At 67.2% G+C, this 15,982-nt stretch overlaps 2 protein-coding genes across 4 annotated transcripts in view; one reads left to right on the top strand and one right to left on the bottom strand.

The window, feature by feature from the left end:
• The window catches only part of MYBBP1A (MYB binding protein 1a), an 18,420-nt gene extending 11,989 nt beyond the window's left edge, over positions 1 to 6,431 (top strand). The window contains exons 14-27 of one of the 3 annotated variants that reach the window (XM_044921871.1): positions 554 to 650; positions 734 to 885; positions 1,166 to 1,246; positions 1,319 to 1,468; positions 1,543 to 1,719; positions 1,803 to 1,960; positions 2,790 to 3,027; positions 3,194 to 3,319; positions 3,398 to 3,466; positions 3,981 to 4,094; positions 4,232 to 4,333; positions 4,959 to 5,095; positions 5,230 to 5,758; positions 5,962 to 5,997. In XM_044921871.1, coding sequence (XP_044777806.1) covers positions 554 to 650; positions 734 to 885; positions 1,166 to 1,246; positions 1,319 to 1,468; positions 1,543 to 1,719; positions 1,803 to 1,960; positions 2,790 to 3,027; positions 3,194 to 3,319; positions 3,398 to 3,466; positions 3,981 to 4,094; positions 4,232 to 4,333; positions 4,959 to 5,095; positions 5,230 to 5,758; positions 5,962 to 5,997 — 2,166 coding nt within the window. Of the gene's footprint in view, positions 1 to 553; positions 651 to 733; positions 886 to 1,165; positions 1,469 to 1,542; positions 1,720 to 1,802; positions 1,961 to 2,789; positions 3,028 to 3,193; positions 3,320 to 3,397; positions 3,467 to 3,980; positions 4,095 to 4,231; positions 4,334 to 4,958; positions 5,096 to 5,229 lie in introns of all 3 variants that reach the window. The other 2 variants (XM_044921870.1, XM_044921869.1) reach the window with 2 other exon arrangements.
• Positions 6,432 to 6,999: 568 nt separating this feature from the next.
• SPNS2 (sphingolipid transporter 2) overlaps positions 7,000 to 15,982 on the bottom strand; it is a 30,579-nt gene continuing 21,596 nt past the window's right edge. The window contains exons 4-14 of the mRNA XM_021694557.2: positions 15,735 to 15,871; positions 12,042 to 12,193; positions 11,802 to 11,868; positions 10,748 to 10,890; positions 10,418 to 10,570; positions 10,119 to 10,308; positions 9,741 to 9,806; positions 8,223 to 8,321; positions 7,989 to 8,152; positions 7,584 to 7,630; positions 7,000 to 7,084 (exon numbers count right to left, since the gene is read on the bottom strand). Coding sequence (XP_021550232.2) covers positions 7,588 to 7,630; positions 7,989 to 8,152; positions 8,223 to 8,321; positions 9,741 to 9,806; positions 10,119 to 10,308; positions 10,418 to 10,570; positions 10,748 to 10,890; positions 11,802 to 11,868; positions 12,042 to 12,193; positions 15,735 to 15,871 — 1,214 coding nt within the window. The 3' untranslated portion in view covers positions 7,000 to 7,084; positions 7,584 to 7,587. The remainder of the gene's footprint in view (positions 7,085 to 7,583; positions 7,631 to 7,988; positions 8,153 to 8,222; positions 8,322 to 9,740; positions 9,807 to 10,118; positions 10,309 to 10,417; positions 10,571 to 10,747; positions 10,891 to 11,801; positions 11,869 to 12,041; positions 12,194 to 15,734; positions 15,872 to 15,982) is intronic.

The following is a 15,982-nucleotide window of genomic DNA, read 5'->3' as shown; positions in this document are numbered from 1 at the left end:
GTGGGTCTGCGTGTGCGGTGTGTGTGTGCGTGCACACGCGGGGGCCTCGGTGCCCCTTCCGGTCCCAGCGTTGGCCTCTGATGACCGCAGGCCGCCGCTGGGTGTGGGACGCGCTGAGCACCTGCCCGTCCCAGGGCTCTCAGCTTGCCGTGAGCTGCGTGTGCGGCCCCCTGGATGAAGGGTTCCGGGCAGAGATGGGCCGGCTGCACTCCGCCACGCCGGCCACGCAGGGAAACTGCGTGCTGCGCTGTGAGGGATCCCGCAGGCGGTCTTAGGCTCCCCCGACTCCCTGGGTGGTGGCTGCAGTGTGGGCTCACCCAGCACAGCGGGGCGAAAGTAGATTGCAATTAGCTCCGGTTAACGAATTCCGGTCCTTTGTAGTGACGTTGCGGTAAGGGTGGAGGGAGATCTAGTCTTGCCAGGCTCCCTGCCCCTCCGGGCGGCCTGTTGGGTACAAAGGCCGTGGGCACCTGGGGTTCTCCCTCCGGGGTGGGAGGGGCTCGGCAAGACTGGGAGTTGGGCCAGCCCCTGATCCTGTCCTCGCCCCACACAGTCCCCTGCAGAGAGCTGTGATCTCCTGGGGGACATCCAGACCTGCATCAAGAAGAGCCTGGGGGAGAAGACCCGCCGGACCCGCTCCAAGGCTGCCAGTGGGTCACTGCCCCCTGGGCGGGCGGGCAGGGTACACCCCGGGCCCAGCATGGACCCCGGGCTCAGCCTCTCCTGCCTACAGCCCCCCAGGAGCCGCCGTGGGTGGAGGTGCTGGTGGAGATCCTGCTGGCTCTTCTGGCCCAGCCCAGCCACCTGATGCGCCAGGTGGCCCGGAGTGTGTTCAGCCACATCTGCGCCCACCTGACCCCGCGTGCTCTGCAGCTGATCTTGGACGTAAGTTGGGGCGTGTGAGGAAACAGGAGACGGCTTGCCCAACAGCAGGGTCCCTCCTTGGCAGCGTGAGCCGCAGAGCACGTGGGAGCCTCGCTGGGCGCTGCTGTGCACGCCCGTCCTGCAGGGTGTGCTGAGGGCGCTCGGGGTGTGCCCTTCTCTCCCGGGCTCCATTTTCCTCCCCAAGATGGGGGCCTTTTGGCCAAAACCAGGCAGGGCCCGGTCAGGGGAGGGTAGAGGGTCTGTGGCAACAGATGGGTCAGCCGGTGGGGAATCTGTTCAGGTGCTGAACCCCGACAAGAGTCCAGACGAAGACAGCGTGGTGATCACAGACGATTCCGAGAAGCAGCTGGAGAGTGGGGAGGTGCGTGCCGGGAGGGTGGGACGGGCGGACACAGGGCAGGCGACGGGAGGCATCACGCAAGGGACCCTGCAGGACAAGAGCTCGGACAGTGAGGACGAGAGACACTCAGCCGGCGAGGAGGACAGCGGCGAGGAGGACAGCGATGAGGAGGACCGGGACGGGGATGTGGACCAGGGCTTCCGGGAGCAGCTCATGGCCGTGCTGCAGGCGGGGAAGGCGCTGGTGAGTGGTGGGGGGCGGGGGGGCGGGAGACCCTGCGCCTGCGGCCTGCCGCTCAGCGGGTGTGTGTCCCTCAGGGCGCGGTGGACGGGGAGGACGACGACGATGAGGAGCTGGGGGATGAGGCCATGATGGCCCTGGATCAGAGCCTCGCTAGCCTCTTCGCCGAGCAGAAGCTACGCATCCAGGCCCGGAAGGACGAGAAGAACAAGCTGCGGAAGGAGAAGGTGCTCCGGCGAGACTTCCAGATCCGGGTGAGCGCGAGAGCCGCCAGCAGGGCGTCCCCCCGCCCCCCGCCCCCGCCTCGCACCCGCTGACCCGCCCATGCCGGCCCCAGGTCCTGGACCTGGTCGAGGTGCTGGTGACCAAGCAGCCAGAGAACCCGCTGGTCCTGGAGCTCCTGGAGCCCCTGCTGGACGTCATCCGGCGCAGCATGCGCACCAGCAGCTCCAAGCAAGAGCAGGACCTCCTGCACAAGACAGCGCGCATCTTCACGTGAGTGTCGCGGCCAGCATACGCCGCTGCCCAGGCTCCGTGCCAGACGCGTGGTCCTGGGGACCGGGGCCGTGGCAGGGGCTGGATGGGAGACGGGAGCGCAGAGCGTGGGGGCGCCCAAGCCAGTCTCGAGGTATCAGGGAGCCGTCACGTTCCCCAGGCCTGGAGGCCGCGGGCGAGGGCGGAAGGCTGTCGCTCCATGGGGACGGGTCAGACGCGGGCGGAGCAGAGCCTCAGGGACCAGACGCAGCGGTGTTCTCAGCGAGGGCTTTGGCGGGGGCAGCTCTGCCTTTAGGAACAGGCAGTGGGTGGGCTGTTGGGGAGGGGGCCCCGCAGGAAAGAGGATGTGGGGGTGCGGACCTGCCTTCCCGAGCGCGGATGTGGCCCGGGGCCTTGAGGGGCCCAGCGAATGTCACGGAGGAGCGGGTGGAGCAGGACAGACCGCACACCCCCGGGCGCCCCCCCGACCTGTCTCCTGGCCGGCCCCAGGTTGCGCTTGCTCGGCTAGCTGTCCCCGCCGCCTGCCGGGGTTGAGGTTGTTGCGTGACCTAGTTCTCGTGCCCTGAGCACCACAGACCCGAGTCTTAGGGCCCGATGCCCCGAGCCAGGGGAGGGTGTCAGGTTTGCCCGTGGGTAGGCTTAGCCCCGGAGCCGGTTTCTTCTCCGGCTCATCCTGGGTGCCTGCCCCTGCCGCCGTGACCAGTCCCTGTCTTCCTGCCTGTGGACTGGGGACGTGCGTGTCCCCCCCGCCCCCCCCGGCCCTGGCTCTGCTCGGCGGGGAGGGCCACGAGGGGGACACGTGGTGACCGCTCCGCCCACGGCCCCACAGACACCTGTGTCGCTCTCGGCATTGCTGCCACGACGTGGGCCGCGGCGTGGGCTCTCTGTACGCGCAGGTGGGGCAGCTGGTGCAGCAGGCTGGCCGCCAGGCCGACGCCTCCGTCTCCCTGTACCATTTCAACGCGGCCCTCTATCTGCTCCGCGTTTTGAAGGGCGGCGTTGCCGCCGCCTCGGCCTGCCAGCCCCAGAAGAAGGAGAAAGCCGGCCCCAGGCCCAAGGGCCCAGAGGTGAGCCGGCCCTGGCCCAGGAGGCCTCGGCCGCCGGGACCACCTGCCCAGCTCACGGAGGGGGAGTGGAGGCCACGGCTCCCGGGACCCAGCTCTCAGCCCCCTGCGCACGGCCCGGCCTCGCACTCGGCCCGGCATCACGCGGGCGCACTCTACCCTGGCGCAGGCTTCCGGCTGCTTGGATCTGAGCCTTGTGACCCCGATCTACTCCTCAGCGCTGACTTCCTTCCTGACCAGGCGCAACAGCCCGCTCACCATCCCGATGTTCCTCAGCCTCTTCTCCCGGCACCCGGTGCGTGTGGGGGCCGGTCCTCCCCGGGGCCCCGTTTGGCCCGGGGCCTGGCTCACGGCCCTGTCGTTCCCTCCGTAGGTGCTCTGTAAGAGCCTGCTCCCCGTCGTGATCCAGCACGTGACGGGCCAGGCGCGGCCCCGCCATCAGGTAGGGACTTCCCGGATCCCAGCCCCGGGCCTGTCAGAATTACCCGCATGACTCGCCTTAGGCCGGGTGTTTGGGAGGCCCGGGAGGTGCCCTGCGAGGGCGGACCCACCCCTGCCCTTCTGACCTGGCTGGCCGCTGCCCTGCCGTTGGCACAGAGTCCCTGTCGGGAGGGGAAGCTTTGCACCCCCCAACCACCCGCCCCCCGGGGTGGCCTGAGCCCTGAGCGCCTTAACATGCATGCTTGGACCTGGCCGTCCCCTGGGGCCGGGCTGACGGGCAGGCCTGGGGGGGTGGGATGGGGGCTCGTGAGGCTGCAGGAGGGTGGCGCTGAGCCGGTGAGTGGGCCGGGCACTGTCCCCACTGCCCCTGCCTGAGGAGAGGGCCCAGGCGGTGGCTGCGCCCAGAGCTGCCGGGACAGGCGGTGGGACCTGGAGCAGGAGCTTGGGGCCCGTGGGGGCTGCCTGTGGCTCCCCGAGCTTCGGGCCTGTGCACTGAGGCCCCCGTGGCCCCCCAGGCCCAAGCCTGCGTGCTGCTCCAGAAGGCCTTGCCCACGCGGGAGCTGCGGCTGTGCTTCGAGGACCCTGAGTGGGAGCAGCTGGTCAGCCAGGTCCTGGCGCAGGTCACGGAGGTAAGGGCTGTGGGGTCCCTGCCCACGTTCCCATCCCGAGTGGGTCTCTGGCACCCTGGGCCTCGGCTGGGTCTGGGCTGCCCCCAGGGGTGTTCCCTCTCTCGAGGCTTTGGTGTTGAGCGGGCGTCTCCCCCTAGAACCTGCGGACACTGGGTGAGGCACGGACCAAGTCGGAGCAGCAGAAAGAGCTGTCCTCCTTGGGGCTGCTCAACACCCTCTTCAGGACCATCCATCAGGAGGTGGGAGACCGTCCCTGCACGGGCCAGGAGGCGGGTGGGCGAGCGGGGAGTGTGGGCAGGGTTGAGGGTGAGCCCGTCCCACAGGAGGGCCCTGGGAAGGGCCCGGCAGGCAGGTGTCTAGGCCCGGGGGGTGCTGGGCACGTGGAGGGAGGCGCTCGTGGGCCGTGAGGCAGCTGGGGCGGCGGTTACCCCGTCCAGCCCAGGAGGGAAGGCCTGCAGGTCCTCAGTGAGGACGCTGGTCGGAGCCCACGTGCAGGGCACCACGGGGAGGGGACGTCTGGGCCAAGGCCACGTGGGCCACGGGCACGCCCAGGGAGCAGCCCACAGAGAGGCCGAGAAGAGCCAGGAGGGGGGTTCTGGAGGCCAGTGGGTTTCGGAATTAACCCATTCAGTGCGTGGCAGGCAGGTGCAGCGGGAAGGCGAGCTTGGAGCGGAGGGAGGCCTGAGTGGGGAGCAAGAAGTCGGGCCTGTGCCTGTGGGCGGCGGGAGCAACCGCGGCTCGGGGGGCTCTTCCCTCCGAGGTGAGGCAGGAGAGGCGGCGAGGGTGGGAGGACGGGGGATCCAGAGCCAGGAGTGTCCCCCGCCTCTGGTCACTGCTGCAGCCACCGTGTCCCCTGTTCCGCAGAAGCTGACCGTGGACCTGACTGCCGTGCTGGGCGTGCTGCAGAGTCAGCAGCAGAAGCTGCCGCCGGGGGAGCGCGTGGGCGGTTCCAGCCGCCTCTGCGATCTCTACTGGCAGGCCATGAAGGCCCTCGGGGTCCAGTAGGTCCTGGGAGGGGCTGGGGACGCCCTCGTGCTGCGCGCGCTCTGACATGGGTGCCTTGGGGTCCCGTGGAGCGCAGGGGGTCACTCCCCTCCCCGCTGCACGCTTCCTTACTCGGCACGCGGTCTCCTAGGCGCCCCAAGGCGGAGAAGAAGGACACCAAGGAAGTCCCCAGCGTCACACAGAGCCCCGTTAGCACGAAGAGGAAGAAAAAGGGGTTTTTGCCAGAGACCAAGAAGCGCAAGAAGCGCAAGTCAGAGGGTGCGGCGCCCGAGGAGGAGGCCAAGCCCGCAGCCTCCGGGGGGGACCAGCCCCCCAGCACAGGCAAGAAGAGGAGGAACAAGAGGAAGGCCCGGAGTCCGGCCCAGGCCCAGGCGACCCCTGCCACCAAGAGGCCGGTCCCAGACACCACCAGCACCGGCCCTGCCACTCCGGCCACAACCCCAAAGCTGCAGAAGAAAAAGCGGAGGCTGTCCCAGGGGCACGGAGCCACGGCCGGGTCCCCTGCGGCACCTGTCGGCAAAAAGCCGCCTCAGAAGGATCTGCCGGAGAAGGGCGTGTCTGGCAAGTCGCCCCAGTCCGCGCTGCCGCGGAAGAAGGCCAGGCTGTCTTTGGTCAGCAGGAGCCCCAGCCTTCTCCAGAGCGGGGCCAAGAGAAAGAAAGCGTCGCTCAAGAAGGCCAGGAAGCCCTGAACCCCCCGGTTTGCACCGCACGAAGTACCAGCGTCCGGCACCGGCGGGAGCGTGTCCGCGGGGCCCCTTGTGTCCCCACCCCAGGCTGCCCTGCCCTGGGAGCCAGCGCGGCGTGGTTTAAATAGGTTTATTCCTTCATTTACAAGAGGAATATATTTGGCTTCTCTCTTAAGACTCTGAGATTCACAATCAGCAGCTCTAAAAAATAAAGGAGCGGCTTGGCTTCCGGAAGGAAGAACAGGCAACACTTGGACTGGTTCTTGTACAACAAGAAAACGTCGCTGGGGGTCCCACCCGGTAGGTGCCCCAGAGCCCTCACACGCTGAAGCCGCACCAGCTGCTCGGCACGGGCCGGGCGGCTCGCGGGGGCTCCTGCGGCCACCTGGGTTCCAGCAGCCGTGCAGGGAGCGCGGGAAGCGGGCAGAGGAGGAGCGCAGACGGTGGGCGGCCCACGTGCGGGGCGGGCCTCGACCCCCCGGCCCTGGCCCGGGGCAGGAAGCCTCGCGGGGTGGCCACATCCTCGGCAGCCAGAGCCCTGGCAGCTGCCGTGCGGGTTCTGGGAATAGTCCCTTGGGTCCTGCCCCTGGAAGGGCCCAGTCTGGGGGGGGCAGGAGTTTGTGCCAGGGGTGGGGGAGGGGAGGCGGGCGGCCATGGGGCTCGGGCCTGGGGACATAGGTGGGGTGGAGATGCCGCCAGGGCCTTCACCCCCGGAGATGCCAGCCCCCTGGCGGATGGCCCGACCTGGGCGGGGGGAACCCTGTGGGCATAGAGCCAGCCGGGCAGCCGAGACCCGTGTTCTCTGAGGGGGACCGGCCAGGCTCTGCCTGGTTGAGTCCGTCCCCAAGCCTGAGGTGCCACCCTGAGGCTGGACCGCCTTCTCTCCGCAGTCCGGGAGCCCTGTGTCTTCAAAGCTGCCACGCGGGGAGGTCCAGCCGCCTGGCCCCGCAGGCTGGGGAGGACAGAGGCCTGCCCGGGACCCCGTAAGGCGGGGACAGGCCAGGCTCTCCCCACACGCCTGGTGGGGGCTGTCTTCGTCCCGGGCCCCGGGGGGTCTGCAGCCCGGCCCTGGGGCTGGGAGTCTGTCCAGCCACACGGCTCCCCCACACACAGCCGTCCGTGCTCACCGGGGACACGGTCTCTTGGAGCCACGGCCACTCCACAGCCACAGACCAGAGAGGGTGGGTGGCCAGCCTCGGGTCCCACAGAAAGCTTCGAGGCGGCCCAGTGGGGCCGGGGTGCCGTGGCACGCCTCCCAAGTAGGGTGACCGAGAGGGCTCTTCGCTGTCCCAGAGGCACCTAGAAAGAGGGGCCAGATCACGGGGGCTTTGGGAGGAGCCAGCCCGGACCCACACCCCCCATCGTCTTCCTGCTGTGTGAAGAAACAGGCCTGCCTTCTCTGCGTCCAGGGATGAGGGGGTGGTGACCTTGGATCCTGCGCTGCTGGGAAGTGCGGCCCCTGGAGGCCAGGCCCAGAGGAAGGTCAGCTTCAGGGCCTGGCACGCTTCTTGGAGAGCTCAGGAGGACAGAGTCCCGGATGGGGTAGGGGTTCCTGCCAGTCTCAGCCCTGACCCCTGCCCCCAGCCCTTCTGAGGAAGGAAGGGGGAGCCTGCCCACCCCCGTGACCCAGCAAGCCAACGCGGGCCACTTCAAGAGGAAGAGGGCCAAGCCTAGGTTTGGTAGGAGGTGCCCCAGAAGCTGCTCCCGTTTCCAGAACATTCCCCAGGACCCCCACAAGGTGCAGCCCTGACCCCTCCCCTCCTGCCAGGAGCCGCTGCGCCCGCCCGCCTGCACTCACGGCCTCAGACTTTGATGGATGCGGGCGGCATCACCAGCTGGTTCACCCTGGGGGAGAGACGGGCGGGGGTCAAGGTGGCGGATCAGCGGCGGCCGGGCCCGGGCACTGCTCTGGCACATCGCATCTCGGGGGCCGGCTGGCCGGACGTGCCGGGCAGGGACCTCGTCAGCCCCAGGGGAAGGTGGGAGAGCCCAGGGGTGGGGAGAGGAGAGACAGGAGTGAAGAGGAGAGAAGAAAGAAGTCAGAAAACCAGAGGAGGGTGCCGGGCACCGCGCAGCTCCCGCCCTGGAAGCCCATCCCCCGTGTGCGCGCGTCTGCAGGCGACTGCGGCGGCCCCTCCCGCAGGCTGGGCAGCCAGGGGACGCTGTGTGCCACCCGCCGGCAGGCCCGCCCCGGCCCACTCACTGCTGCTCAGCCTTGGCGCGGTCGCCGAGGAAGAAGAGGGCCGTGGCCAGGAAGAACATGCCGCCCAGGACCACCACGAAGGGGCAGAGCATGAGCGCGTAGCCCAGGCTCAGGAACTCCCAGAGCGGAGAGTCCTTGGTGCTCTGGCGGATCAGGTCTGAGATCTGTGGGGGTGGGAGCGTGTCAGGGGGCGCCTCCCAAAGCCGCCCCCACCCGGCCACGCCTGTTACTCACAAAGCCGATGAGGTAGGGGCTCCCGGCGTCCCCCAGCAGGTGGGAGGTGAAGCTCTGCAGGGCGACGGCCGTGGCTCGTCTCGTGGGGATGACCACGTACTGTGCAAGAGGCAGCGGGTCAGAGCCCAGGGGCCACAACCAGCGGCCTCATCTCTGGGGTCACCGCACTCCTAGGGTCCCACACCCCGGACTTCCCGGGGCCTCCCCACTCTGGCTGCTTGAGGTTCTGCCCTGGGCTTGTGGCGGGGACCCCATGCAGGGGTCGCAGGAAACGGAGGCCCGGCACACATGACACGTGGACTGTGGCTGCGCTGGGACCAGAGCCCACAGGCTGAAGACCACGCCGGTCCCCGTCCACAAGGACGCGGCGAGGCCTAGGCTGGCCTGCCTGGACGGCCTCCATTCCGACCCCCGGGTGCCCCCAGGCCCCAGGGCCGGGAGCCTCCCAGGCCAGGCAGGCCCTCCGAAGCCTCGGAGCAGCGGGGTGGGTGGCCGGCCACAGGGCCCCTCATTCCAGGGCTGGGGGAAGGGCGGCTGGTCCGATGGGATGGCGTGGCCCATTTCCAGCAGTGATTAGTCATGGGGCTGTGACACTTAATAAAATGGGACATGATTTCCCTGGGACCCCAGAGGCAGGCACGGGGGTCCCGCCCGGCGCCACAGACTCACTCCCTCCTTCACTCTCACCCCCCACCACCGGCCTGGCTCCCCGTGAGGCACGGGGCTGAGTCAGACCCCCCACCTCCTCCCACGGACGGAAGCCTGGCCCCCAGTGAAGCAGACGTGCAGAGGAGCTCAGGTGAAGCCGGGCAGGCTTCCTGGAAGAGAGCCGGCAGGACCCCCAGCGCCAGGCCGACTCTGATCTCCTGGGCCGTCCCATATGTGGCCCCAAACCCCAAGGGACACTTCCTCCTGCCGCCCTGCCGGTGAGGCCCGCCCTGGCGGCTCCCAGACATGCTCCCCACCGCAGGCCCCACGCTCCCTTCTCCCAGCTCCTCCTGGCCCTGACCGGGAGGGCCCCCAAGGACGGGAGCTGCAGGCACCCCGCCCCTCAGACTGCGTGCTGCAGGTTATCGGGGCCACACCCCCTGCCACTGCTCAGACGGCCCTTTGTCCCTGGCTGGCTGGTCTGGCACCCATTGTTGGCCCCGTGAACACGGCCTCTGTCCGCCTGGCCCGGCCGCGGGCGCTCGGGCAGGCGCGCCTGGGCCCCGGGCTGGGCCGGGAGGGCGGGGCCCCGGGAGCTCAGACCTGGGGGAGGAGCTAGCCAGCAGCACCCCCTCAGGCAGGCCAGCCTGGCACTGCCAGCCTCCTGGCCACGCGGAGCCTGCGGACAGCCCTCTCCCCACCCAGTCCCATCCCCGTCCCTCTGCTTGCCCAGGCTTCTGCCTCCAGGCCCGCCTCCCCAGCCTGTCCGGCCCGGTGTCCACCCTCCACAGGCCCTGCCAGCCTCCCGCCCCTTCACCACCCTCTCCAAGGCTGCCCCCGGGGCCCAGAAGCCTGGGTCGGCCGCCTCACCATGAGGATGTCCGCGGTGATGGCCCAGTTAGAAAAGAGCAGTGTCTCCCCAACAAAGATGCAGATCTGTCCGGGAGAGACCAGAACAGCCATCGCAGCCCTCGCCTGGCTGTTGGCAGGGAGCCCCCCCAAGCCTCCCACCCTGCCCCGGGGTCTGCAGTGCCGAGCACGCAGGCTCACAGGAATTCGCAGGATACGGGGGACTTCAAGGCATGCCGGTGGCCCGGAAGGACGCCCAGGGCCCTGGACAGGCCCTGGACAGGGCGCGGACGGGTGGGCAGCGCACAGGAGGCTCCCCCGGGGAGGGGCCCTGCGAGCCAGACTGCACGTCCTCCGCCAGAGGCCAACCCCCACCCGTGCACCCCCCACTGCACTCACATAGGCACCCACGATGCTACTCTTGGCAGCCACGAAAATGAGGCAGATGAAGATGGCAGAGCCCAGCATGCCCACAGCACACACCAGCGGGTCGGCCCGCTGGGTCCGCAGGCGGCAGCAGCGTGTGGCTCCTGCCCCCGTGGCCACACCCAGAAAGCCAGTAAAGCAGGTGATGGCCCCGAAGATGAGGCTGTGGGGACAGAGGCAGGGGGGCACGGCTCGGCGCGGGGTCAGGCTGGGCGGAGGGCAGCACTCCCGCACGGCACCCCTCGCCGCCCCGGCCCCCAGCTCGGCCCCACCTGTCCTTGGCCCCACACGGCGGGTTGCTGCACGTCTCCGCCGCCTTCTGCACGACCTGAGCGCGGTGCAGGTACAACGGGATCCACATGCCCAGGGCCCCTGTGGCGAAGGACACGGCCGACGTGGCCAGGGAGGAGAAGACGTAGCTGCGGCTGAGGAGAGGCCAGGGCAGCGACACTGAGCGGGGCCCCCGGGGCCGCCCTGCCCGCCCCCTCGGGCTCGGGCTGCGGGAGTTAATACCCACCAGGGGCCCAAGCGCCACTCTCAGCACCCAGGGCCGCCCCCCGCCCCGGCCCCGTTCCCGCCAGACCCCTCCCGGCAGCACCCACTTGCGGATCAGGGCCTTCATGTCGCGGAGCCATGATGTGTGCACCTTGAGCTGCCCCCCGAGCTGGTCGGCGTGGCCTCTCTTGGTGGCCGGGACCAGGATGAGGATGAGCGTGCCTGTGATCATGCCCACAATGGGGGACACCTGGTGGGGCAGGAGCACAAGGTAGGACCCCAGGCCCCGTCGGGGCTGAGCCGCCAGGAGCTCCCGACGGGCCGTACAGAGCAGGGGGCGGGATGGGAGGGGAATGAACGATGGATGGAGAAGGGGGGACAGACAGACGAAAGACAAACAGACTGCTGGATGAGTTAATAGGTGGAAAACCAGAAAGATGGCTGGAAAGACAGAGAGACACGCAGAGGGACCGACTGTGGAACCATGATGAGGAGGGGGCCTGCGGAGGGGGCCTGGCGGGCACGAAGCTTCCCGCTGATGATCAGGTAGGTCATGGCTTGGGAGGGGCCCACGTGGTGTCCCCTGAGTGCAGCCCAAGGTCGGGAACAAAGCCTCCGAGACACCAGCCCACCCCCACCCCCGCTGGAGAGCAGGGAGGCCCGTCCCCCGCCCCCAAGAGGCCTGCGAGCCCATGGGCGGGGGAGTTCCTCTCCATGTGCCTCATCAAGAAATTCCACGGAGGCTGCTTCCTTCCTGCTTTTGAGGAAAAAACACTTTGTCTTAAGCTTCCGCTCCTCCGCGAGCCTGGGGATCTCTGTTTCCTCTGATTGCACTGTCCTGGGGCCTTGGCAGGCTCGCCTGAACCCTCCCTCAGGACAGGAAGGGGCTCCAGACCCCGGGGGTCCCCACGCAGAGGCCGCGTCTCGGCCTCCCCCTAGCACAGGCCCGGGCTGGAACAGGACACACCATTGCAGACCTGGAGCGTCCTGACAGCGGGAGGGCATCCCTCCTCCTGTCTGACCAGGCCCCTGAGGCCGCAGGACGACCAGGTCTGGCTCCCCAGCGCCCCCAGTACACTGATCTCGGGGGCAGAGGCCTGGAGGCTGAGGCTCTGAGTCTCTGGGGGGCCCTGGGCGAGGGCTGGTCGGGGGTGTCCTTACCCGCAGGGCCCAGTGCCAGTCTCCGGACGCCTGCTTGACGCTGGAGCCTGTGATGTAGCCCAGGCCACTGCCGAGGACATGGCGCAGGGAGTCAGGCCGCGCGCAGGGGCTGCTCACCAGGGTGGGAGGCAGGCCACCCCCCGCCACCCCCTGCTGGCCACCGCGCGTTTGGGCCGCAGAGCGCCAACCTCAGGGAGAGGCGGTGGTGGGACATCTGCGGGGAGCCAGGGGGAGCCTCACCTGCCCAGCGGGATGGCGAAGTAGAAGACCGAGAGCATGAGCGTGCGCGTGTTCTTGGTGAAGAGGTCGCCTATGATGGTGGGCGCGATGGTGGAGTAGCTGGCCTCGCCAATGCCCACCAGGCCCCGGGACAGGACCAACAGCCAGAAGTGCTGAGGGACGGGCAGACAATGCGGGGCTCACCCTCGGCCCCCACGCCGCTGCCCAGACCCCGCGGCCCGGCAGGGACTGACCCCGGGCCTCGGCGGATCTGGCCGGGATTCCCACAGGTGGACAGCTGCAGGCGTGGCCCAGACAGACCCCTCGGTGTCCCCACTGCCTCCCCCCAAGGGCAAGACCTCCTCCCCGGGCTCTGGCCCCACCTCGGGAGCCGCACGTCCCACCCCCCGCCCCCGCCCCCAGGCAGGGCAGCCGGGCTGACCCTGGCAGCACGGAGGGCCCTGTGTGCGTGAGGAGCGGGCAGGGCAGCTGGTGGGCTCTGCGACCCCCACCCCCACACACACATCAAAGAGCGAAGCCCAGCTGAGCCGGGAAGGGTGAGGCTGTTCTAGCTGCCAAGGGTCCTCCCCCTGTGATGTGGACCTGGCCCCTCCGTCCCCACAGCTGCCCAGGGCCTGAGAACCCAGCCTGGTCATCTTTCCCCGGCCCCACCCTGACCACCCATCCGGCCAGCTTCGCCCACACGCTGCCCTCCTCCAGGTCTCCCGCTTCCCTCTCTCCATCTGCTCGTCTCCATCTAGGCCCGCCCCCTGCATGGCCGGACTGCCCATCCAGCCCTGCGCCTCGCACCATCTCTGTGACCCCCACCTCCTCACCTCAGCCCCTCTCTCTGGGGCTCAGCTGCCCACTGCCTTTGCCTACTTTGCTGTTGGCTGGCTGTCTTATCTTGATTTCTATGAGCTTTTTAGGTATCGTGGGTATTGACCCTTTATGACATATGTGACGAGCGCCGTTCGTCACCTTGCCTTCCACTTTGTTCGTGGGGTCTGTCTGATCCGATGCTGTCCAGCCTGGTGATTTTCCCCTGATGGCCTCTGGATTGCACATCTTGCTCAGGAAGGCCTGCCCCCTCCCCAAATGATGACAATATTCCTTAATGCATCGTTTGCTAGGTCTTAGAAATTTCCTCGTTCTCCTTGGTATGAGAGCGCGTGGACAGTCCCATGCCTCCCCCAGGAACCCGCTACATGGTGCGTCCCTTACGCTGTGGCCCCACAACGAGCACCACCGTGTCCCCCGCATGCTTTCAAAACATGCACCCCAAAGGGACCATTCTGTGCCCTCTGCCCCACACCTTGGTTTGCCCTCATTCACGTGTTCCCGAAGCCCATTTATGCTGCTCAATGTAGATGCAGTTCATGCCCCGGCTGCCGAGAGTCTCACAGCAGGAACGCACCTGTTTCTTCTGCGCATGCCCCCTCTTCTGCCACGAGACCATCACGAACGCCATGGCACGCGTGCGCCCTGTCCGCGGGCTGGGGCTCCTCTCTGGGGAGCACACCTCGCGGGGGGCGGTTGGGGCGCACGCACCGAGGCTTCTGCGGAATCCTGGCGCTTCGCTCTCCAAAGAGGCCCCGCGGCCAAGTCACTACTTTGATAACACTTGAATCGGCAGCCCTCCTAACTGCGGCCCATCTGACGGGTGTGAAATGGCACCTGTCGTTGCTTCGGTTTGACTTTCCCCAGCGGCTGGAGTCGAGCACCATCTCCTGCAGTTGCTGGGTTCACCACCCTTTGCCCACTTTCCTGCTGGGTTACTTGGCTTTTTTCTTGCGGATTTATAGTTCCAGATTCTTACACTTTGCTTTTTACTTCACTTTCACGTGTCTGGAGCTGGTTTTGGACTACGGTTCATCTTTCATCCAGACAGACCGGCAAAGCTGCTGAAGCCGCCTGTGGCGCACCTGTCGCCCAACACCGGGCCCCCGCGGAAGGGCTTCACAGTCAGCCCACTGTCGGGTTAGAACGGCGCTCCGTGAGGACCCACAGGGCGAGCCCCTTCCACGGGCACTTCCCCCATGTTCTTGGCTGTTGCTGGGCATTTCCTCTGCCAAATCAGCTTCAGAATCACACAGACTAACGGGCGGGGGCGGGGCGGGGGATCGTCTTTCTGCCTCCGCCGGCCCGCCCGCACCCCCGGAGCCGCTGGCATCGCGGTCCTGGGCTTGCAGCTCCGTTCTGGAAGTGGCACCCAGGGTCAGAGGGCCAGGGGCCTGGCCAGTGGGAGGGCCCCAGAGGCGTTTGGTCCAGGCCCCATTTTTGACCGTGGCCTGAAGCCCACCCGGGCCTGATCCTCCTCCGTGAGGTTGTACCCAAACCTGCTGGTTCCTCTGCCCCTGCCTCCAGCCTCTCCCTGCTCCGTGTCACTCTGACTCACCCCTGCCCTCAGGAGGAAGACCAGACCCTCCAACCTGGCATTTGAGGCTCTCCGTGACCTGGTCCCTGCTTTCTTCTTGGGCCAAAACACTCTCCCCATTTGGGGACCCATTACTGCTTCCGTGGGTTTGCTCCCTCTGCCTATCCCACCCACCAAAAGGCCTCACCTCCCTGTCCTGCCTTCCCAGCGCAAATGCCACCTCCTCCAGGAAGCCTTCCCTGCCTCCATAGATTTGAAGAGACTACTGTCTCTTCAGCGAGGACTCTCAGCACTTTGTACATCGTGAAGGCTGTGAGCATGGGGACTCCCGTCCCGTCTTCCCACGCCCAGCCTGGGTGCCCCCAAGGACAGGCACAGGGTCTTCTCCTTTATGCCCAAGGCTGAAAGTGCTTGAAGACAGATCCTGGTCTTCTTCCTCCTCTGTCTCCCTCCACAGCAACCACCACGAGATCATCCTTCCTCGGCTTGAACACTCCTAGTGATGGGAACTCACTACCTCTCAAAGCAACAGGTCTCCCTTGTGGAAGAAAGAACAGAAACTATGATTTGTTCAATCTGCCACGTTCCAGGGTCTGGGCACAAGGAAACTTCAGGCTGAGAAGAATTCTTTCCGTTTCACAGATGCAGAAGCTGAGGCTCTCCAGATCACAAGACTGAGCGGACAACAGAGTCGGGACATTCAGACCCAGAACTGTGGGAGCCGAGGGAGAAACACCTTCCTTAAATCGAGGTGATGCTTGCCGCCCTCGGACTCTGACCCGAGCAGTTCGCTGGTTATTGCACAAAGAGCAAACTGTGTACGGGGTGCCTGGCTGGCTCAGTCAATAGAACACGCATCTCCTGACCTCGGGGTCATGAGTTCAAGCCCCACGTTAGGCACAGAGTTTACTTCAAAAACAAAACACCAGAAAAGAGCAAACTGTGCAAGGCGCAGAGAGGCATAGTGACTCACCTGGGGTCACACAGCAAGATGACGGCAGAGCTAGGAATAGAACCAGAGGGCCCTGACTCCTCGACTGGACTGGTTCTGCTGTTCCTCCCCGAATCAGAGGCAGCTCGGAAAGAGGAGGCCACACAGGGCTTGCCAGTCCCCCCGGCGCTGGCCAGCACAGGAGAAGGCCCTCCCTGTATGCAGGGCCAGCTTATAAAAGCACCCGAGACCCCTCATCCCACTGCACTTGGAAGACGCCGTCTGGGGCCCGAGCAAAGAGGATGGAGCCCCAGTGTGGACGAAGACAGGTCGGCGAGAGTAGCCGGCACTGGAGGGAACAGGATGTGCGGAGGGATGTGCGGGGAGGAAGCCCAACAGGCCTCACCTGCTGGGGGATGAAGGAGCTGGAGAAGGTGACTGCAGACCAGAAGAAGATGCCGCAGCTGAGGATCACTTTCCTGTTGAAGCGGTCACCCAGGTAGCCGAAGATGGGGGCAGCCACCATGAAGCTGCAGATGAACACTGTGCAGGAAGGGGAGAGTGTGATGGGCGGCAGGGTCCCTGTGGCTGCGCCCAGGGGCCCGCACCGCCCCGCCTGAGCCCAGGGGCCGGGGGACAACCTCGGCTGGGGCC

The sequence above is a fragment of the Neomonachus schauinslandi genome, chromosome 15 (assembly GCF_002201575.2).
Source record: "Neomonachus schauinslandi chromosome 15, ASM220157v2, whole genome shotgun sequence".
NCBI classification, from domain to species: Eukaryota; Metazoa; Chordata; class Mammalia; order Carnivora; family Phocidae; genus Neomonachus; species Neomonachus schauinslandi.
This window is presented reverse-complemented; position numbering and strand designations above follow the sequence as displayed.